This window comes from Scyliorhinus torazame, chromosome 1, assembly GCF_047496885.1.
Source record: "Scyliorhinus torazame isolate Kashiwa2021f chromosome 1, sScyTor2.1, whole genome shotgun sequence".
Lineage (NCBI taxonomy): Eukaryota > Metazoa > Chordata > Chondrichthyes > Carcharhiniformes > Scyliorhinidae > Scyliorhinus > Scyliorhinus torazame.
The window spans coordinates 93,937,988-93,961,155 of NC_092707.1; the positions used below are offsets into that span (position 1 = coordinate 93,937,988).

Genomic DNA, 23,168 nt, shown 5'->3' on the forward strand with positions numbered 1-23,168 from the left:
TGATCCGACAATCGCCGAGTATTCCGCCTTCCTCACCCCCGACAACAACGACCTGCCCATAATAAAGAAATCAATCCTCGATTATGTACTGGCGAAAAATGGAATATTCTCTGGCCCCTGAATTTAAGAACCGCCACAGGTCCGCTCCCCTAGCTCCTCATAAATGCTGCCAACAAAAGCCCCCCCCCTTTTTTTGTTCCAAACACAATTAATAACATCAATTCTACATCTAATCAAAACAAAGTGTACAGTTTGTACATTTTTCCCCTTTTAGTCCCCCCCCCTCCCCCTCCAACGAATCCTGCAACGAACAGCTCTCCAAATGTTGCCATGAACGGCCTTCACCATAACTCAAAACCCTCTTCCGATCCCCTTAAGGCAAATTTGATCTTCTCCAACCGGAGAAACACATATAACCCCCAGCCAAGTCACAACCCCAGTGGTATAACCAACCTTCAATTCAAAAGAATCTGTCGGGGGGCAATCAGAGAGGTGAAGGCCACGACATTGGCCCCCTTCCCCTCCAGGAGCTCATGCACCTCCGACACTCCAAAGGTCGCCACCATATGGTCCGGCTTCATCTCAACCTCTACTGCCCTCGATAGGGTCCCGAACACCGCCTCTCCACCCCCTCACATCTCCAGAACATGTGGGAATGATTCACCAGCCTGTGCCCACACTTCTCGCATCCATCTGCTACCTGAGGAAAAACCCACTCATCGGAGCCCGAGTCATGTGGACCCTACGCACCACTTTAAATTGTATCAAACTCATCCTTGCACAGGAAGTGGTTGAGCTCACTCGCCACATCACCTCATACCAGAGTCCCCATCCTGTCTCCCTCCCCAGCTCCTTTTCACTAATGCCTTGCCCTGCTCTCCCAACCACCCATATATATTCCCAATCCTGTCCTCCCCCACCTCACCTGGAAGCAGTATTTTCTCCAGTAGCGTGATGGGGGGAATGAAGGGAGCTCCTTTTGCGCAAAGTACCACACCTGCCAGTACCTGAACTCGGTCCCCCTTGATACCACAAACCGCTCCCATACTTCCTCCAGCACCGCAAACTTCCCTATGAGAACATATCTCTGACCCCCACCAACCCTTCCTCCCTCCACCACCTATACATCCAATCCATCCGCACCACCCCCGCCCGGCTTAAACCTATGATTCCCACACAGTGGTGTCAGCACCAACATGTGGCCCAATTTAAAGTGCCCCCTCAACTGATTCCAGATCTTAATAGTTGACTCCACCACTGGAATAACTGTATCCTTCCTCGGAGCCAGCGGCAACGGGGCCATCACCAGAGCCCTCGAATTCCAGCACTTATAGGACTCCTCCTCCAGCCTGATACACTCTGCCTTCTCCCCAGCCCCGCCACCCACCTTCTCCACATTCGCTGCCCGATAGTAATGCATCAGGTTCAGGAGAGCCAAGCCCCCTCCCTGCCTTTGCAGCAGAGCCCTCTTCACCCGTGGCACCTTCCCTGCCCACACAAATACTGAGGTGAGCCCATCCACCTTCCAGAAAAAAGTTTTGTGAAGAAAAATCAAGAGGGACTGAAACACAAAACAGAAACCTTGGCAGCACATTCATCTTCACCAACTGCACCCGCCATTGTCACGTGCAGTGCATCCCATCTCTTAAGATCCCTCTTGACCTCCTCCACCAACCCGGTCAGATCACACATATGCATTGTGGCCCACTCATGCGTTACCTGCAACCCAGATACTGAAACTGCTCCCTTGCCACCTTAAATGGCAGAGCCCTCAGTTTCTCCCTCACCCCCCCCAGCATTCACCGGGGAAACCTTGCTTTTCCCTACTTTTAATTTGGAGACTGAAAAGGCCCCAAACCTTTCAACAAACCCATGATTCTACCCATACTCTGCAGCAGGTCCAACACAAAAAGCAACAGATTGTCCGCGTAAATCAATACCCAGTGCTCCCTGCTGCCCCCTCACAATCCCCCGCCACTCAGCCGAAGCTCAATTGCCAATGCGAATAACAACGGCGACAGCAGGCACTCCTGCCTCGCCGGCCCCAAACAAACTGAAATACTCCGAGCACATTTCATTTGTTCGCACGCATGCACACAGTAATTGGACCCACGCCACAAACCTCGTTCCAAACCCAAAAGACTATCACTGCTCTTGGTGGATCATTTACCTTTGGCTTCGGCCAGAGTGACCGATGAGCCATATCCAGCTCTAGGATGGGTGTTCTCCTCCCCACCCAACAAGTTGGCGAACATCTCTGAAAAGTATTCTGTCGGCCTCTGGCCCACCAACACCTCAGACAGTCTGCCACCGTGACTTGTTCTCCAGGTCCTCCACTTTAGCTCTCAGTTTATTATTTTCCTCCAAACTCCGCAGCTCCTCTCCCAATGAGGCGAGCTGGTCGCTGTGCCATGAAAATGCCTCCTCCACCCCCTTCAACACCTCGCCTTGCTCCCACACTGCCGACAATGTCTTTCCAAGAGTCTCCTTTATTAGGGCCAACATATCATCCAACAATTGTTTGAGCATTCCCATCATCTCCTTTCCATGCTGCTCAAAATGCTTTGCAAACTGCCACGCAAACTCCACCGCCATCACCTCAGCCAGCATGTCCACCGTAATGGGCGCAGCTTCACCCGACCTGCTTGCCCCCGCCATCTCCCCTCCCACAGCACGCCGCACCGAATTCGAGCTCTGAGGCAGAGTAGGGCTTGTTCCTTTCTCGTCCCGTGTTCTTCCATTGGGCTTTCGACATCCTCGGATTACCACAACTTTACTGGAGACCGTTCAGATAAAATCGCCCAATGGGTGAAAAGAGCCAAAAAAAAAAAACGAAAGCTCTAGCGGGAGCCACAAAACGTTCGACCTCTACCTACATGTCACCACCAGAAGTCCTCTCTCTATCCCTCTTTTATTGTATGAATGCAAACGAGGCAATGTTGCCACCTTCCTCCCGTGTTTTGTGTATGCAAATAAACTGACCCTTTGAGTTCATCCTATCTAGTGTTTGCTGTGAGGTTATTAATAGAAAATTGGATCACAGCAAAACTGAGGGGTTGGGAAATATACTACCGGTTATAAAGGGGGAAGCAAATCAAAAACATGATTCTGTTTGTGACGGGTGGTGAGAGTAGAAATTTGTGCTGTTTAAATTAACCCCCTCCTGTCTGTGACAAATGGTTCATGGATGTGATGCAATATCCCACATTCATTCAAGGGTACCAAATGCTACTTCCGCTCCCATAAATAGTCTGAATCTTGTCCCTGAAGTTCTATGTGGTCTCACTCAATCTTATCACAGTCAACTGCCTTTAGTTCCACATAAGTGACATGAATAAAGTGACTCCCGAGATGAAAATAATGGTTCGACAATGCACATGTAACCCTTGCATCAGAGGCTCACCTTATGTGACCACATGAGAGTTGTTTATGGAAGGTTAGCGATTATCCTGATGCTGCCACACTGAAGAGTGCTATTTGTACACGTGTTGATCGTGACCCCTGTTGGGTATCTTTTCACCCAAATGGACTTTGCAATGGCCTTTACTTCATAACTGTGAGGTTTTTATAAAAATATTAATCGTCACCGAGCACCATAGCCTTTCATGCTTCCCAAACACAGTATTTTGTCTCTACTATTAAGGCTCACTATCACTCCTTTATTAGTTCCCACTCCCCCGATGAATGACTCCAAGCAATGTAAATTGGTTCCATGCGATGACATTTTGAACGTCTGCTCGTGTGTGATGTCCAATACATGTCTGGATGCTACTTTGTTCCTGAATGGCTTCCTCGCATTACTTGATGAAATTCCTCTTTTGAGGTAACTGAACACCAATCAATTTTGAATTTCATTATATAACAGTGTAACGTCTTAGGGTTCATACCAAGGATTGACAATATCGAGGACTTTAATAGCAGGGAAGTGATGCTCCGGCACATCTCCTGAGTGGTTATCAGGGTTTATGACAGGACAAAGTTATTATTAACTGTTACGTCAAAACTGAATGAGCCAGGTCTCTCCCAGATGCGACGGCAATGCAGGATGTAAACCTGGTAGGTTTACGATGAGTGCAGGTCCATGAGTGAATAAAAATGATCTGATGAACCATTTCTGTGAGTACGAAGACAACTTAACTCTCAAATTTGCGTCCATAGAATCATAGAATTTACAGTGCAGAAGGAGACCATTCGGCCCATCGAGTCTGCATCAGCCCTTGGAAAGAGCACCCTACCTAAGCCCACACCTCTACCCTATCCCCACACCTCCATCCTATCCCCGTAACCCCACCTAACCTTTTTTGGGACACCAAGGGCAATTTAGCATAGCCAATCCACCTAACCTGCATGTCTCTGGACTGTGGGAGGAAACCGGAGCATCCGGCGGAAACCCCACGCAGACACGGGGAGAACGTGCAGACTCCACACAGACAGAGACCCAAGTCGGGAATCGAACCTGGGACCCTGGAGCTGTGAAGCAACTGTGCTAACCATGTGATACCCATATTGTTGTGTTACAGATCACTGTGTCCTAATGTCCGATAGCATCTTGGGTTCAGTATCAAGATGCAGCCTCTGCATTAATCGTGGATGAAAGCTGGGTTTGGAGGGGTTTTGCAGTTCAGATGTAGCTCAGTCTTCAGGCATTCAAGCATGAACAATTATTGGATGTTTTTCTTCTTAGAGCTGCCTTGCTACGCTCCTGTCACACTTGCATGAGTGCAACATTGCGTGCAATAGTGTTCCAGCCTCTTGAACATAGAGCATACAGTGCAGAAGGAGGCCATTCGGCCCATCGAGTCTGCACCGACCCATTTAAGCCCTCACTTCCACCCTATCCCCGTAACCCAATAACCCCTCCTAACCGTTTAGGTCACGAAGGGCAATTTATCATGGCCAATCCACCTAACCAGCACGTCTTTGGACTGTGGGAGGAAACCGGAGCACACGGAGGAAACCCACGCACACACGGGGCGAACGTGCAGACTCCGCACAGACAGTGACCCAGCGGGGAATCGAACCTGGGACCCTGGCGCTGTGAAGCCACAGTGCTATCCACTTGTGCTACCGTGCTGCCCCAGCCACTAACATTTTCCGTCATGGTTGATAGGACTGCATTACGTATAGCTTCTTAAGGATGTGTGCTCATGTAATGCTTATCCCATTACATAAGAACCAAATGTTCCCTCGGCTACTGTGTCTTCAAAGGATGCCCCCATCATTGTGCTTCAAGATGACTTCTGCATCTTCTGTTATCATTTTCAGATCGATGACTTCATGAAATGTTGAAAATGACAATGAGAGTTTGTCTCCCCTGCATCGAGGAGGAGAACTGCGCTCGAATCAACTAGTCTTCACCGTAACCTCAACTACAAGATTCCAGGAGGAATATCATGGGCACATCATCCATGTTGTGCATAGGGGTGGCACGGTGATGCACTGCTGCCTCATGGCTCCGAGGACTTGGGTTCAATCCCAGCCCTGGGCTACTGTCAGAGGATGCAAATGCTTCCCCTGATCATGATTGTGCAATCTGCCTCACAGTACCGTGGCTTTTAACCCACAAGACCAAATTCCTTAGATGACTGACCACACCCTGCACACCAGACTGTGCACAAATGTCACTGCCTCGAGAGGCCTTCCTGCATCCACGACCAGGACCAACACATGTTTGCCATTCAAAGCCTGCTAATATAGCCCGAACAGCCCCAAGATAGTCTGATCAATATGCCCAACAGCATGGCCCCTAAAAATGGATGCCACTTATACACAGTCAGGAAACAGATAGTTCTAACTATCCGCCAGCGTGGCCCTTAACTTGGATGGGTGCATAGTTCCAATCAGTTGGCCTTTTAAATGGTACAGTAACACAGTGGTTCGCACTGTTGCTTCACAGCACCAAGGTCCCAGGTTCGATTCCTGGCTTGGGTCACTGTCTGTGAAGAGTCTGCATGTTCTCCCCGTGACTGCGTGGGTTTCCTCCAGGTGCTCTGGTTTCCTCCCACAAGACCCGAAAGACGTGCTGTTAGGTAATTTGGACATTCTGAATTCTCCCACACTGTACCCAAACAGGCACCGGAATGTGGCTTTCACAGTAACTTCATTGCAAATGTAAGCTACTTGTGACAATAAAGATTAAATGGGCATTCAGGAGATGGAAATGGCTGGAAATGTGGTTCCTGACAAAGATCAGCAGGACAGTTTTTAGCCTTTAGCCCAGCAACATCACAGGAACAAAATTCCAAACTAATTTCCCGCTGGCGGGAAACTGCCTTTGGCCATTATGCCAAATTTTGTGATTAAGGGAGCAGAGATTATAAGAAAACCTTCACAGTTCGGGGGGGGGGGGGGGGGGTAGGAGACAGCAAAGAGTAAGCTGTCCTCTGATTAAACTATGCAGTTCAATATATACAGTACATGCCAACTTGATACTAAATTTACAACTTATTTTTCAAACTGTCCAAACAAATAGATATACGAGTTTGAATCAGTGGCCAGTACCTGCGGTCCTCCCATTCTCGCCGCTGACGATTTCGATCTATTCTCCTTTCCATGGCCACCTAGAAGACAGAATGTTCTTTTGAATTGCAACACCACACTCATCAACAAAAACTAATCAGGAGACATTCTGAAGGGTTCAACTTCCTCTGACTCAGAAGGATTTCATAAATATATATATCAAATAATGCATCACAGAAGTAGAATGCAATCAAAGTTATTCATGCTACAGTGTGCAAGACGGGATCAAACTGAGCTTTCTCATGAGTACTATCACCCTACATGAATGTGTGTGAAACAAAGTTTCCACTTCAGCTGTTACGTTTTCAATGTGCTTCTTTCCTTGATGTACTCTCCTTGATGTACTTAGTCTTGGTGAGTGCTATATTGTTACACAGACATCACAAGTGTTCTGAAACTGACTCAAATAATCATTGTTCATGAGTCAGCAACCCTAAGAGCAGGAATCATGATGCTGTTAGTGTTCAGGGCATCACACACGGCCAATCTAATTACCCTGACAGTTAAACAATGAATATTCAACAGTGTTTGATGATAGAAACTCTTCCTGATTTATGTTCTCTCTCGCTAAATGACGATGAAACTACTTGTAGTACTCCATTCCCAGCTCACCCAAAATCATTATACTGTGGGTAGCACGTTTAGGGAGGCAGTCACACTGCAGGTTTGACATGTTCAGCCGAGGGTGGCATGGTGGGGCAGTGGTTAGCATTGCTGTCTCACAGCGCCGGGGACCCGGGTTCGATCCCGTCCTCGGGTCACTGTCCATGTGGCGTTTGCGCATTCTCCCAGTGTCTGCGTGGGTCTCACCCCCACAACCCAAAAACATGTGCAAGGTAGGTGAATTGGCCATGCTAAATTGCCCCTAAATTGAAAAAAACATTATTGGGTACTCTAAATAAAATAAAAAAGAAGTATACAGCCAGAGAGTGACTGAGTGAGACAAGCAGTGTAGGCATGTAAAATGGCCACCTGCAAAGGACCATGGGATTTGTGGTCAATTTGGGACACAGACAGGTACACAGCCTCTGTGTATTGCGCAAAGAAACCAGATTTGGCTGAAACTTAAATCCATTAAGAGTCGATCACCATTTCCGCCAGGACAATAGTTTGAATCAAGGAGTTACAAAAGTAGCAGATTAACCAGCGCCACCCCCCTTATTTGGAAAGGCCTACGAACCTGGGACAATGATAGCTAGGACCTGCCCAGCTATCGAGGTATCCATCCCCTAATTGGCTGAGATCAATGAGGATGATTGAAACCCTATCGATCCATTGGACCTAGAGTAAGGACCACCCAAAAGGGCGCGAAAAAGACAAAGGATAAAAAGCCCTGCGCACTAGAGATCGATCTCTTTTGGGACCGGCCTGTGCGCGACCAACTGCAGCAGAACAACCATGTTCAAGGACCCGCGACCATTCCTGAAGGACGAGCCCAGCTGAGACGAACCCAGCCACTTCCAAACCAACCACGCGGACCCGGATAAAGGCTTATCTCGCACAGTGCCGGTCACTCGAAGTTAAATAAAGGTCACCTTAGTTGTTAGGTGCAGTTTTGTACGGAGCTGCGTGTGTTATTGCATAGAGATACAAGTCTTGTGTTATTAAGCTAACATATTGGTTGTGTGGTCATTTGGTTGATATAAGAAACAGCCTGGGGTTCACCCCAAAGTAATGAAGGCAACAGCAGACAGGTAGCGCAGGAGGCCCGTGTGTCTATACCATTTTCAAACTCAGGGTCATGAACCATGTATAAGTCACGTGTGGATGGCGGGAGGGTTGCGAAGCGATCCATCGCAGCATTCCCTATCGCAAGAATAAGTGCCTTAGAGCCACGATCGGCTTTTAAAAATGCCAGCCTTGACTGGCTTTCAAGAATGCCAGTCACCCCGTGCATGCATGCCCCCTCAGCCGGATCTAGCAGAGTGCAGGCCAAAATCCCAGCGGGGCAGACCGCCTCCCCCTGACGTCAGTGTGCTGTCCTAGGACCAGATTTTTCTTGTTTTAAATCGATGGATTCTTCCCCCCAGAAGCGGCGGCAGAGAGCAGGTCACACGCCTGGACACTGACGTCACGTGCTCCGGGCATGAAATCATGGAGAAGTTCCTCAGTTTTGTAGCTGCCAGCAGGCAAGCAACAGAACGGTGTGAAGACCCAAGGATGGGTCATCTTGTAATAAAGGAGAGGACCAGAGACAGAAACAGGCCAGGATCTCACAATTCAATCTGCTGGAGAAAGCTGCTGAAGAGAGTCCATGGCAGGGGTTCTGCTGCGAGGTGCTCCGGAGGGTGAACGCCTCCACCTCGTGTGCGAGGTTGGGGCTGATACAGCTGAAGGTGGTGCATAGAGTTCACCTTACAAGAGCGAGGAAGAGTCGGCTCTTTTAGGGGGTAGAAGATGTGTGTGAACGTTGCCCGGGGGGGATTGCCGCAAACCACGTTCACATGTTTTGGTCCTGTCTAAAGCTGGAGGATTACTGGAAGGAGGTTTTTTTGGGTAATCTCTAAAGTGGTGCACGTGAAACTGGAGCCGGGCCCTCGGGAGGCCATGTTTGGGGTGTCGGACCAGCCGGGGTTCGAAACGGGTGCGGAGGTAGATGTTGTAGCCTTCGCCTCATTGATCGCCCGAAGGCGGATCCTGTTGGGGTGGAGATCAACCTCTCCACCCTGTGCCCTGGCATGGCAGGGGGACCTGCTGGAATTCTTGACGCTTGAAAAGGTCAAATTGAACTGAGGGGGAAGGATGGACGGGTTCTACAATTAATGATCGTTATTCATTATGCACTTTTGAGAATTGGATCACACCGATCATTGGGGGGGGGGTTCTGGGAGGGTTGGGGGAGAGGGACTGTATGTGTTAATGGTGACTATGGGTGATTCCTGATTCCTTTTGGTCATTTGTTCAACTCAGGCCAATTTAAAAGAGCAACTTGCAACTCACTCCCAGTGAGTTCTCCCAGTGAGCCAGAGAAGACACAGCCAGAGTGAGACACAACAAAGAGTGAGTTTGGGAATTTGAAGCTAGGTGGGGAGGAGGTGCTTTTTAACCCTGGTAAGTAACTGGTAAGTAGTTTTTCTTTTCATTGTCTCATTTATTTATTTATTTTTTGTTTCATTTTTTGGAATTGTAGTTGTATAAGTTAACCTAAGGCTTAAGACATGGCAGGAGATCCCAGTCCCGTGTCATGCTCCTCGTGTGCGATGTGGGAGCACAGGGACACGTCCACTGACTCCTTCATGGGCAAGAAGTGTCTCCAGTTGCAGCTCCTGTTAGACCGCTTGACGGCTCTGGAGCTGCGGATGGACTCACTTTGGAGCATCCGCGATGCTGAGGACGTCGTGGATAGCACGTTTAGCGAGTTGGTCAGACCGCAGGTTAAAGTTACTGAGGGAGATAGAAAATGGGTGACCAAAAGGCAGAGCAAGAGTACGAAGGCAGTGCAGGTGTCCCCTGCGGTCACCTCCCTGCAAAACAGATATACCGCCTTGGATGCTGTTGAGGGAGATGGCTCACCAGGGGAAGGCAGCAGCAGCCAGGTTCATGGCACCGTGGCTGGCTCTGCTGCGCAGCAGGGCAGGAAAAAGAATGGCAGGGCTATAGTGATAGGGGACTCAATTGTAAGGGGAATAGGCAGGCGGTTCTACGGACGCAATCGAGACTCCAGGATGGTATGTTGCCTCCCTGGTGCAAGGGTCAAGGATGTCTTGGAGCGGCTGCAGGACATTCTGTGGGGGATAAACAGCCAGCTGTCGTGGTGCATATAGGCACCAACGACATATGTAAAAAACGGGACGAGATCCTACAAGCTGAATTCAAGGAGTTATATAACTTAGGAGAGGTTATTGATCGAGGTGTTAAGATTCAAAACTAGAGGTATAAAAGCTAACATAAGTGTACTTTACCTGAATGCTCGTAATATTTGGAATAAGGTAAATGAGTTGATGGCGCAAATCATCGTGAATGGCTGTGATTTAGTGGCCATTACTGAAAGATGGTTAAAGGATGGTCACGACTGGGAGCTAAATATCCGAGGGTATCAAACTATTCGGAAGGACAGAGTGAATGGTAAGAGAGGTGGTGTAGCTCGTTTTTTTAAGGATGACATCCGGGCAATAGTAAGGGATGACATCGGTGCTACGGAGGATAAGGTTGAATCCATTTGGGTGGAAATCAGGAATAGTAAGGCGAAAAAGTCACTGATAGGAGTAGTCTTCACCAAATAGTAACATTATGATGGGGCAGGCAATAAACAAAGAAATAACTGATGCAAGTAGAAATGGTACAGCATTATCATGGGGGATTTTAATCTACATGTCGATTGGTTTAACCAGGTCGGTCAAGGCAGCCTTGAGGAGGAGTTTATAGAATGTATCCGCAATAGTTTTCTAGAACAGTATATAATGGAACCTGCAAGGGAACAAGCGGTCCTAGATCTGGTCCTGTGTAATGAGACAGGATTGATTAATGATCTCATAGTTAGGGATCCTCTCGGAAGGAGCGATCACAATATGGTGGAATTTAAAATACTGATGGAGGGTGAGAAGGTAAAATGAGGGGGGATCTTCTAGAAACAGATGAAATTATGAAGGGAATAGATAGGATAGATGTGGGCAGGTTGTTTCCACTGGTGGGTGAAAGCAGAACTAGGGGGCATAGCCTCAAAATAAGGGGAAGTAGATTTAGGACTGAGTTTAGGAGGAACTTGTTCACCCAAAGGGTTGTGAATCTATGGAATTCCTTGCCCAGTGAAGCAGTTGAGGCTCCTTCATTAAATGTTTTTAAGATAAAGATAGATAGTTTTTTGAAGAATAAAGGGATTAAGGGTAATGGTGTTCGGGCCGGAACGTGGAGCTGAGTCCACAAAAGATCAGCCATGATCTCATTGAATGGCGGAGCAGACTCGAGGGGCCAGGTGGCCTACTCCTGCTCCTAGTTCTTATTTTCTTATGTATGTTTATGTTAACATGTGGGCAGTTGTTTGGGGGTTGTTGGGAGGATGGGATCGTTGTTATTGATATGGAGATTGACATTACATTCGTTACTGATTATTGTTTATTGTTGGGTGTAAATTTGGGAGAAAATGTTAAAGAGGAGAACAAAAATATATATTTTTTTTAAAAAGAGAGTCCACGGCAGGACAAAGCAGCGCTGGTGTGAGCTGCATCCAAAGCTCCAGGGCGTTTGGTGGATAAACAATTAAAATGAAACTGAAATTGGGAACAAAGCAGGAGAAAGATGATTTGTTGAGGTATGGCATTGTTAATTTTGCCAATGCAAATCAGGATGCAATGCCCATGTGTGTTATATGCAGGGAAGTACTGGAAATGAAAGTTTAAAACCCTGAAAGCTTCAACGGCATTTGAAGAGTTCGGGGACAAACCTCTTGATTTTTTTCAAAGGATGCAGCAACTCAAATCGTTAGCAGAAATGTAACATTGAACGGCAGAGCAAGTGAGATTGTGAGGACCAAGCAGGCTCACCTGTCGCATTAAAGGTAAGCAATAATGGTGGTTTGCGAAGGCCGGCCGGCATGGGACCAGAAGGCCAGCCGGCGTGGGCACCAAGGCGTTTTGTTTGGTAAAAGTGGATCCCGGGAAAATGTTTCAAAATCACTGGTCCACACGACTTGATCATTTTTCCATTTTGCAAGCTGAGGAGAGCGAGCCAAGCCCATAGCGGCTCAGCTGTATAGGGAAGAAAGAAGAATGGAAGGGCAATGGCGATAAGAGGATTCCATAGTCATGGAATCAAAGACGTGCGTTTCTGTGGCAGCAAACGTGACTCCAGGATGATGTGCTGCCTCCCTGATGTCAGGATCAGGGATGCATCATGGTACAGCTGCGGGGGATCCTTCAGGGGGAGGGCAATGAGCTCTACATGGCTCATTGTACATTGGTCTACATTGGCACCAACAGCATAAGCAAGAAGTGAGATGAGGTTCTTAAAGCAGATTTCAGGGAGTTCGGAAGGAAATTGATGAGCAGGACCTCAAGAGCAGCAGTCTCAGGATTACTCCAAATTCCACGTGCTACTGAGCATAAGACTAGGAAGATTGGTCAATTAAATAGGTGGCTGGAGAAATGGTGTTGGAGGGAGGGCATCAGATTTCTGAGACATTGGGATTGATTTGGAGCAGGTGGGACCTGTACAAGCTGGACAGGTTACAAATAGTCACAGGGAGGGCAGCACGTGGCGCAGTGGTAGCACTGCAGCCTATGGCGCGGAGGACCCAGGTTCGAATCCTGGTCCTGGATCACTGTCCGTGTGGAGTTTGCACATTCTCCCCGTGTCTGCGTGGGTTTCACCCCCACAACCCAAAGATGTACAGGTTAGGTGGATAGGCCACACTAAATTGACCCTTAATTGGAAAAAAAAATTATAATAATTGGCTACTCTAAATTTATAAAAGGAAAAAAAAAATATTTTAAAAAAATACTCACAGGGAGATTTGTTACTGCTGTTGGGGTGAGTATAACCTAGCTTGTCAGGGAATGGAAACCCGAAGGGAGGCTCAAATTGGAAGGAAGAAAAGTTGGTAACAGGAAGTAGTATTGGGACGAGAAGGCTGGAGAAACATAGCAAAGCATCGAGTAAGTGTCAAATGCAAAATGGTGTCAAAACGACAAAGTTAAGGGTGCTCTACCTGAATGCGCACCGCATTTGCAACAAGGTAGATGGTCTAAAGGCACAAAAATAAGTAAATCAGTATAATTGTCGTACAGTACGAAGTCTTACAACACCAGGTTAAAGTCCAACAGGTTTGTTTCGATGTCACTAGCTAGTGACATCGAAACAAACCTGTTGGACTTTAACCTGGTGTTGTAAGACTTCGTACTGTACTCACCCCAGTCCAACGCCGGCATCTCCACATCAGTATAATTGTCATTATGGAAACATGGCTGCCTGGCGACCAAGACTGGGAACTGAATATTTAAGGATATTCAACGTTTAGGACTGACAGACAAGAAAAGAAAGGAGGTGGTGCTGCACTGAAAATAAAGGATGTGATCAGTACAGTAGTAAGGAATGATCTCAGATTCGAAGAACAATGTGTGAAATCTATTTGGATGGTGCTAAGAAACAGCAAAGGACAGCAGACTGTAGCCATGTAAAATGGCTGCGTTCCGATTAATCTGGCCAAAACCCAGTTTAAAATGGCTAACCCGAAAGACTGCTGGGAAAAGCAGCCAAGAAGACACAGGCAGGCAGCTGCAGACAGGTTTGCATCTTCAGCTCGGGGGGCGTAGCCCAGATCGATACTCAGGGCTATCAACAGCCCTTCAACCCAGGTATCTGCAGTTTCATTCAGGACTGTTTACACCTAATCAACTCAGACATCCACAGTTAAATCGGCTATGCCCGGGAACAATTGCAACATATTAGCAATTGAATACCGGGCCAGACCTGTCGGCGCCTGCAGTGGCCGAAACAAAGACAGGTGAGCGACCACCGATCAAGGAATCACCTCACCATTGGACACATCGACCCCAGAGACTGGGGACAGAATCCAATCACTTGGGACTCGGTCAGGGGCCACCCCGGGAGGCGGGAAGCCCCCGGGCCCTATAAAAGTGAAGGTCCAAGTTCAGATCTCTCTCTCTCTCTCTCATCTTCACCTGCTCGAGACCTTCGGAAGACCAGCCACCGATAGCAGTAAGTTTGAATCCAATGATCGCTATCCGGTAGAGACACCTAGCCACCGACCTGTAGCAGCCTTTTGAATCCCGCGGGCCAGATTTGATTGGACAAGCCATTCGTTTCCCTGACCTGGTGGGCTCTTCCTAAGTTAAGTATTGGCCAGTAGTGATAGGTTTGTTATATAGAAAGTAGTATTAGGGTATTAATATTGCTTGTTGTATATAATAAATGACCGTTGTTTTAATCCTTACTAAGCGGTGTGCTGTGTTATTAATCATAACCTAAACTTGAACGACGTGGCGGTATCATAAAGATACCTGGCGACTCATGAGCAAAGGTGACCTAAACAGAGCAAATAGAATAAAGCTAGAAAGAGCAACAAGACATTGGTTGGAGTTGTTAATAGGCCACCTAATAGTAATGGTAATGTGGAGCACGGTATTATTTAGAAAATGCGAGAAGCACGTAGCATGGGCAATATTGTGATCATGCGTGACTTCAATCCCACATGCACTGGTTAAGCCAAGTGAGCATTAATGCTGAGGAAGAGGAGGTTCTGATCCAGATTCCGATCCAGACATGATGAATAAATGGTGATATATTTCCAAATCAGGCACGTGCGTTTGAATGGAGGGAAGTCTATGCAGTGGGTCGGGGCTGAGGGCGTTGGCAACAGCACCGCCCCTAATGACCCCGGGTAAATATTCAGGGAGTGCGGTGGTGATGGCGATGTGAAGATTTAGAGGCAGTTGAGGCAGCACTTTAAGTTGTAGGCGGATCAAGGGAGATGCCGATTAGGGGGAACCATAGGTTTGAGCCAGGGAGGTGGGATAGGAGTTTTCAGAGATAGGAGGAGAGGGGAGTTAGGGTATTAAAGGATTTGTTTCTGGGGGGCCGGTTTGCGAGGCTGGAGGAGTTGGGAGAGAAATATGGGCTGCGGCAGGGGGAGATGTTTAGATATCTGCAGGTCCACGATTTCACCAGGAAGGACGTTCAGAGCTTCCCGAAGGTGCCGGCCTTCACAATGCTGGAGGAGATATTGACGGCAGGGGGAATGGAGACGGGGGTGGTGTCAGCGATTTATGGGGTGATTCTGGGGGAGGACAAGGTATCATTGGAGGGGATTAAAGCGAAGTAGGAGGAGTGCATGGAGGTCGGACTGTGGTGTGAGGTGCTCTGGAGGGTGAATGCCTCAACCTCATGCGCGAGGTTGGGGCTGATACAGTTAAAGGTGCTGTAAAGGGTGCACCTCACGAGGAAGAGGATGAGCCACTCTTTGAGTGGGTGGAGGATGTGTGTGAGCGCAAACCATGTTCACATGCACTGGTCCTGTCCGAAACTGGAAGGGTATTGAAGGGAAATCTCGGGGATGGTGCACGTGAGGTTCGAACAAGGGGCCCGAGAAGCCATGTGTCGGACCAGACGGGGCTGGAGGCGGATGCGGGGCCAGATGTCCTAGCATTCGCCTCACTGACTGGCCGAAGGTGGGTCCTGTGGGGTGGAGGTCAGCTTCTCCGTCCTGTGCCTCGGCATGGCGGGAAGACCTGCTGGAATCTTTAACGCTTGAGAAAGTAAAGTTTGAGCTGAGGGGTGTAGCCATGTAAAATGGCTGCGTTCCGATTAATCTGGCCAAAATCCAGTTTAAAACGGCTAACCCGAAAGACTGCTGGGAAAAGCAGCCAAGAAGACACAAGCAGGCAGCCGCAGACAGTTTTGCATATTCGGTTCTGGGAAGGTAGCCCAGATCGATACACAGGGCTATCAACAGCCCATCAACCCAGGTATTCACAGTTGCATTCAGGACTGTTTGCAGCCAATCTATTCAGACATCCACAGTTAAATCGGCTATCCCCGGGAACAATTGCAACATATTAGCAATTGAGTACCGGGCCAGACCCGTCGCCGCCTGCAGTGGCCGAAACAAAGACAGGTGAGCGACCACCCCCCGATCGAGGAATCGCCTCACCATTGGACACATCGACCCCAAAGATTGGGGACAGATCCAATCACTTGGGACTCAGGGTCAAGGGCCGCCCCGGGAGGCGGGAAGCCCGTGGGCCCTATAAAAGTGAAGGTCCAAGTTCAGATCTCTCTCTCTCATCTTTGCCTGCTCGAGACCTTCGCAAGACCAGCCACTGGCAAGTGTAAGTTTGAATCCAACGATCGCTATCCAGTAGAGGCACCTAGCCACCGACCTGTAGCAGCCTTTTGAATCCCGCGGGCCAGATTTGATTGGACAAGCCATTCGTTTCCCTGACCTGGTGGACTCTTCCTAAGTTAAGTATTGGCCAGTAGTGATAGGTTTGTTATATAGAAAGTAGTATTAGGGTATTAATATTGCATGTTGTATATAATAAATGACCATTGTTTTAATCCTTACTAAGCGGTGTGCTGTGTTATTAATCATAACCTGAACTTGAACCACGTGGCGGTATCATAAAGATACCTGGCGACTCATGAGCAAAGGTGACCTAAACAGAGCAAATAGACTAAGGTTAAAAAGAGCAACAGGGGAAGGATAGGGGGTTCTACAATTCATGGGCATTGTTTATCATGCACTCTCAAGAATTGGATGCCATCGAACATTGTGGGGGGGTCGAGTGTATGATTTATTGGTGATTATGTATGGGATGACCGTGGATTATGTATATTGTTGGTTATCTGTTATTGGGTGTATATTTGTGGAAAATGAAGAGAATAAAAATATTTGTTTTTAAAAATCAAACTAGGGAATCACTGGCAAGGGAAATATTTATGGTCTATCCCCAACTACCCTTGAGAAGGTGCTGGTGAACTATCTTCTTGAACCGCTGCAGCCAGTGTTGTTAGGTAGGGAGTTTCAAGATTTTGATCCAGACATGATAAATAAATGGTGATATATTTCCAAATCAGGCTAGTACCTGACTTTGTGAGGAACTTGTAGGTGGTGGTGTTGCCGAGCACCTCCTGCTCATATCCTAGACAGCAAGGGCATGGGTTTGGGAGGTACAAATTTCTACAACACAACCTGTAGGTGATACAGACTGAAACCATGTTGCAGCAGTGGTGATAGGAATAAAGGCTTAAAGTGGTGCATGAGGAGTCAATCTAGCAGACTGCTTTGGCCAGGGTAATTTTGAGTTTCTCGAGTGTTATTAGAGCTGCACTCATCCAGATAAATGGGGAGCATTCAATCACACTCCTGGCTTATAGAAAGGTTTAGGGAAGTTCGGAGGGGAGTCACCTTCTGCAGAATATGCAATCTCTGGCCCACTCGTGTGGACACAGTCTTTATGCAGCTTGTTCTGTTAAATTCTGGTCAATGGTGATTGTTGTTAGACAAGGGTTGAAGACCCAAGGTGGATAGATGGAGTTAAAATATAGATTACCCGTAATCTAATTGAATGGTAGCAGAGGTTCGGGGGCCTCCTCCTGTTCCCTTGAGCCCTCATTTGTTTTCTTTTCCTCTAATCTCTGTGGAAACAAACTGCTGACTCAATGGTCCCTTTGTTTAAAAAAAATACACTTGCAATTTAAATGAGTCCTTTCAGGCTCCCTACTGCTCCGATTCACAAGAAACAGTTGTAGCCAAGAGTCAATGGACAATCGATATGCATGTCAGTATGTGCTAACTGTGATCAGTAAACTGTACTGTTCGGCACAAACACCACAATATTCTAATAAACCCAAGGCTTGGGCAAGCTGAAGATTCTTTGAGAAATGTACAGCAGTGCACAACCTCAACTGTCTGATTTAAAAAAAAATTTTTTAAGAGGCTTACACCTCAGAACAACCTTGATTTCAGTTTGGTTGTAACATTTCAACTGCCATAATAACCACCAGCACTATATATCCTCAGAACAACTTTTGCAGTAAATGCTTGCACTCAACAGGATTCCTGTTAACTTACCTCATCGAATCGCCTGCGCTTTCCAGAAGGTTCTGACCCTTCACTTTCATTTCCAGAATCCTCTGAATTCTCATCATCTTCATCCTTGAAGAGGTCATCATATGCAGGAATACCAAGATCATCATCCTGTTTAATGAGCAGTTTAACCTGAAGGACAAGACATAGTAAATATGTAAGCTGCTGTTAAGTTCCAAAGACAGGCAACATTGAATCCAATCACAAAGTAGAATTGCCTACAACGTGTTCTAAAAGCAGTGGCACTGTCAGTGGACTAGAAATCCCAAGACCCAGGATATTGCTCTGGGGATCCAGGTTCAAAACCCAACACGGCAGATGTGAAACTCGAAATCGATAAAAATCTGGAATTTAAAAAGTCCAATAATTCTTCGAGACAGGATCTACTCCCATTTGGAAGCAAATTCTTCGAAACAGGATCTACTCCCATTTGGAAGCAAATGGACGTATTAGTGAGAGGCAGCATGGTTTTGTGAAGGGGAGGTCATGTCTCACTAACTTGATAGAGTTTTTCGAGGAGGTCACAAAGGTGATTGATGCAGGTAGGCAAGTGGATGTTGTCTATATGGACTTCAGTAAGGCCTTTGACAAGGTCCCTCATGGTAGACTAGTACAAAAGGTGAAGTCACACGGGATCAGGGGTGAGCTGGCAAGGTGGATACAGAACTGGCGAGGTCACAGAAGGCAGAGAGTAGCAATGGAAGGATGCTTTTCTAATTGGAGGGCTGTGACCAGTGGTGTTCCGCAGGGATTAGTGCTGGGACCGTTGCCGTTCGTAGTATATATAAATAATTTGGAGGAAAATGTAACTGGTCTGATTAGTAAGTTTGCAGACGACACAAAGGTTGGTGGAATTGCGGATAGCGACGAGGACTGTCAGAGGATACAGCAGGATTTAGATTGTTTGGAGACTTGGGCGGAGAGATGGCAGATGGAGTTTAATACGGACAAATGTGAGGTAATGCATTTAAAAAAAAAAAAATTATTAAGAATTTTTCAATAACAATATTTTCCACCTTACAAACAACGCCCCCCCCCCCCCGCAACAAAGAAAAGAAAAAGAACTCGCCTGGCAAGACATGAACATGGCAAGTCAATAAAATACAGAACTTTGTACATTGGATTCTTCCCGTACATGTCAGTTTCCGGATCATTCATGTGCTTTCTTGCTCACATGCCCCCCACAGGAACCCCCCTTCCCCACGAACGATGTCCCCCCTCAGGGTTGCTGTTGCTGCTGTCCGACCTTCATCTAACGCTCTGCGAGATGATCTAGGAACGGTTGCCACCGCCTGTAGAACCCCTGCGCAGACCCTCTCAAGGCAAACTTTATCCTTTCCAACTTGTTAAACCCAGCCATATCATTTATCCAGGCCTCCACGCTGGGGGGCTTCGCCTCCTTCCACATTAGCAAGATCCATCGCCGGGCTACTAGGGACGCAAAGGCCGGAATACCGGCCTCTTTCGCCTCCTGCACTCCCGGCTCGTCCACTACTCCAAATAGTGCTAGCCCCCAGCTTGGCTTGACCCGGACTTTCACCACCTTAGATATTGTTCCCGCCACTCCCCTCCAGTGCCGGGCATGACCAAAATATATGGACATGGTTCGCCGGACTTCCTGAGCACCTCCCACATCTGTCCTCCACCCCAAAGAACCTATTCAGCCTCGCCCCTGTCATATGCGCTCTATGAACCACCTTAAATTGTATCAGGCTAAGCCTGGCACACGAGGAAGAGGAATTAACCCAACTTAGGGCATCAGCCCATAGCTCCTCCTCAATTTCCTCCCACCCCTCCCTTGATTCATTGAAGGGCCTTACCAGCAATGGGGCTAACCGGTCTACATACTTCCTGTAGAACTCCACCGGGAACCCATCTGGCCCCGGGGCCTTCCCTGCCTGCATGCTCCCCAGTCCTTTAACCAGCTCCTCCACTCCAATTGGCGCTCCCAGACCAGCCACCTCCTGCACCTCCACCCTTGGGAACTTCAACTGATCCAAGAATCGCCGCATCCCCTCTTTTCCCCCTAGGGGCTGGGACCTATACAGTTCCTCGTAAAAGGCCTTAAAAGCCTCATTCATTTTCCCAGCACTCCGCACCGTAGTTCCCCTGCTATCTTTGACTCCACCTATTTCCCTCGCTGCCATCCTCTTACGGAGCTGGTATGCCAGCATCCGGCTCGCCTTCTCCCCATATTCATATATCGCCCCCTGTGCCTTCCTCCACTGTGCCTCTGCCTTCCCTGTGGTCAACAGGTCGAACTCCATCTGGAGACTTCGTCTCTCCCAGAGTAGTCCCTCATCCGGAGCCTCTGCATAGCTCCTGTCCACCCTTAAAATCTCCCCCACTAACCTCTCCCTTTCCCTGCCCTCGCTCTTCACCCTGTGAGCCCTGATGGAGATTAACTCTCCCTTGACCACTGCCTTCAGCGCCTCCCATACTACTCCCACCTGCACCTCCCCGTTGTCGTTAGCCTCCAGATATCTTTCAATACACCCCCGCACCCTCCCTCGTCTGCCAGCAGTCCCACATCCAACCTCCACAACAAGCGTTGGTCCCTCTCCTCCCCCAGCTCCAGCTCCACCCAGTGCGGGGCATGGTCTGAAATGGCTATGGCCGAATACTCTGTTCCCTCCACTTACGGGATCAGTGCCCTGCCCAAAACAAAAAAATCTATCCGGGAGTAGGCCTTATGTACGTGGGAGAAAAAAGAAAATTCTTTGGCCAAAGGTCTGGCAAATCTCCACGGATCTACTCCCCCATCTGATCCATAACCCACCTTGGCCGCAGCCGTCCTCCTCCCCGTCCTAGATCTGGAACGATCTAATGCTGGGTCCAGCACCGTGTTAAAATCCCCACCCATTATCAAGCTCCCTACCTCCAGGTCCGGAATACGCCCCAACATCCGTTTCATAAATCCAGCATCGTCCCAGTTTGTGGCGTATACATTCACCAGTACCACCTCCGTCCCCTGCAACCTACCACTCACCATCACGTATCGGCCTCCCTTGTCCGCTACTATGTTCTTGGGCTCAAATGACACCCGCTTTCCCACCAGTATTGCCACCCCTCTATTCGTATCCAGACCTGAATGGAACACCTGTCCCACCCATCCCTTCCTTAACCTGGCCTGATCTGCCACCTTCAGATGTGTCTCCTGAAGCATGGCCACGTGTGCCTTCAGTCCCTTTAGGTGCGCGAACACTCGGGCCCTCTTAACCGGCCCATTTAGGCCTCTCATATTCCACGTGATCAGCCGGATTGGGGGGTTACCCACCCCCCCACCGACTAGCCATCTCCTATCTTAGGCCAGTCCCGTGCTCGCGCCTCCCACTCCCTCCAGTTCCCCAGGTGGGGAACCCCCGCCCCAACCGCCTCTTCCATTTTCAGTTCCCCCTCGGACAGTGCAGCAGCAACCCTAGAATCCCCCCTCCCCTTCCCCGCTAGATCCCCATTTAGCACTTTTGCTCCCCCCATATTACTTCCGTGAGTCAGCTGACCTCTGCTGACCCAGGCTTCCCCCGCCTTCCCGTTGATCTCCCCCGTGTGGGAGTCTCTCCTCCTTACCTTCCTCCATCCTCCCCGCCCCCCTTTTGGCGCGGGAAAAAAATCCCGCGCTTTCCTGAACCAGCCCCACCCCCTGTGGCGCAGCTCCTGTTGCGGCCATCATCCCAGTTCCCTCATCCCCGAGTCTCACCTCCCTCCAGGACCGACGCCCACATTCCCCATCATCATCATTTTGTCTACAGACAGGAAAAAAGGAAATTTTAGAAATTTTAACCAGAACTCTACCCACATCCGCATCCATCATCCCACCCACAAAATATTCTTTACCCATATTTACAACCCCATATACAACCACATCCCCTCAGTTCGAGTCCAGTTTTTCCGTCTGTATAAAGGTCCAAGCCTCTTCTGGCGTTTTAAAACAATGGTGTCTGTCCTGATAAGTGACCCACAGTCGCGCAGGCTGCAGCATGCCGAACCTGACTCTTTTTCTATGCAGCACCGCCTTGGCCCGGTTGAAGCCAGCTCTCCTCTTTGCCACCTCCACGCTCCAATCCTGGTATATCCGGATCACCGCGTTCTCCCATCTGCTGCTCCGCACCTTCTTGGCCCATCTCAGCACACTTTCTTTATCCACAAAGTGATGGAACCTTGCCACTATCGCCCTCGGCGGCTCATCTGCCTTGGGTCTCCTCGCCAGGACCCGGTGAGCCCCTTCCAGCTCCAGGGGGGTCGGAGAGGCCTCCGCACCCATCAGCGAATGGAGCATCGTGCTCACGTACGCCCCAGCATCAGCTCCCTCCACTCCTTCGTGAAGACCCAGAATCCGGAGGTTCTTCCTGTTCTCCAGGACCTCAATTCTCTCGGCCCACCTCCTGTGCACCGCCTCGTGCGCCTCCATTTTTACCGCCAGGCCCTGGATATCGTCCTCGTTGATGTTCACCTTATCGTTCACCTCACGAAGCTCCACCGCCTGGGTCTCCTTCAGCCCCTCGATCGCCAACAGCATCAACGCCAGCACCTCCTTTTTCAGCACCTCCACGCATCTCATGAAGAACTCCTGCTGGTCTGGCCCCCATGCTGCTTGCACTCTGTCCTCCGCCATCTTGCCTTCTTCTCCCCGTTTTGTTCTCTGCTGCATAGCCTCTTTCCTCGTTGCTCCACCGCTGCTCCCTGCAAAATATTGTGGGGGAGGACCTCACTGCTCCTTCCCACACAGGATCAGTCAAAAAAAAGCTCAGTTGGGGCTCCTCTGGTGAGCCCGAAAGTCCGTTTTCGCGGGAGCTGCCGAAACGCGCGGCTTTGCTCCGCATCGCCGCAACCGGAAGTCAGGTAATGCATTTTGGAAGGTCTAATGCAGGTAGGCAATATACAGTGAATGGTACAACCCTCAAGAGTATTGAAAGTTAGAGAGATCGAGGAGTACAGGTCCACAGGTCACTGAAACGGGCAACACAGGTGGAGAAGGTAGTCAAGAAGGCATACGGCATGCTTGCCTTTATTGGCCGGGGCATTGAGTATAAGAATTGTCAAGTCATGTTGCAGCCGTATAGAACCTTAGTTAGGCCACACTTGGAGTATAGTGTTCAACTCTGGTCGC

The 23,168-nt window shown here is 48.7% G+C and overlaps 1 protein-coding gene across 2 annotated transcripts in view; it reads right to left on the bottom strand.

The window, feature by feature from the left end:
• The window catches only part of cdc45 (CDC45 cell division cycle 45 homolog (S. cerevisiae)), a 147,723-nt gene that overhangs the window by 92,011 nt on the left and 32,544 nt on the right, over positions 1 to 23,168 (bottom strand). For both annotated transcript variants that reach the window (XM_072498178.1, XM_072498180.1), the window contains exons 5-6: positions 18,047 to 18,193; positions 6,502 to 6,560 (exon numbers count right to left, since the gene is read on the bottom strand). In XM_072498178.1, the coding sequence (XP_072354279.1) occupies positions 6,502 to 6,560; positions 18,047 to 18,193 (206 nt within the window). The remainder of the gene's footprint in view (positions 1 to 6,501; positions 6,561 to 18,046; positions 18,194 to 23,168) is intronic.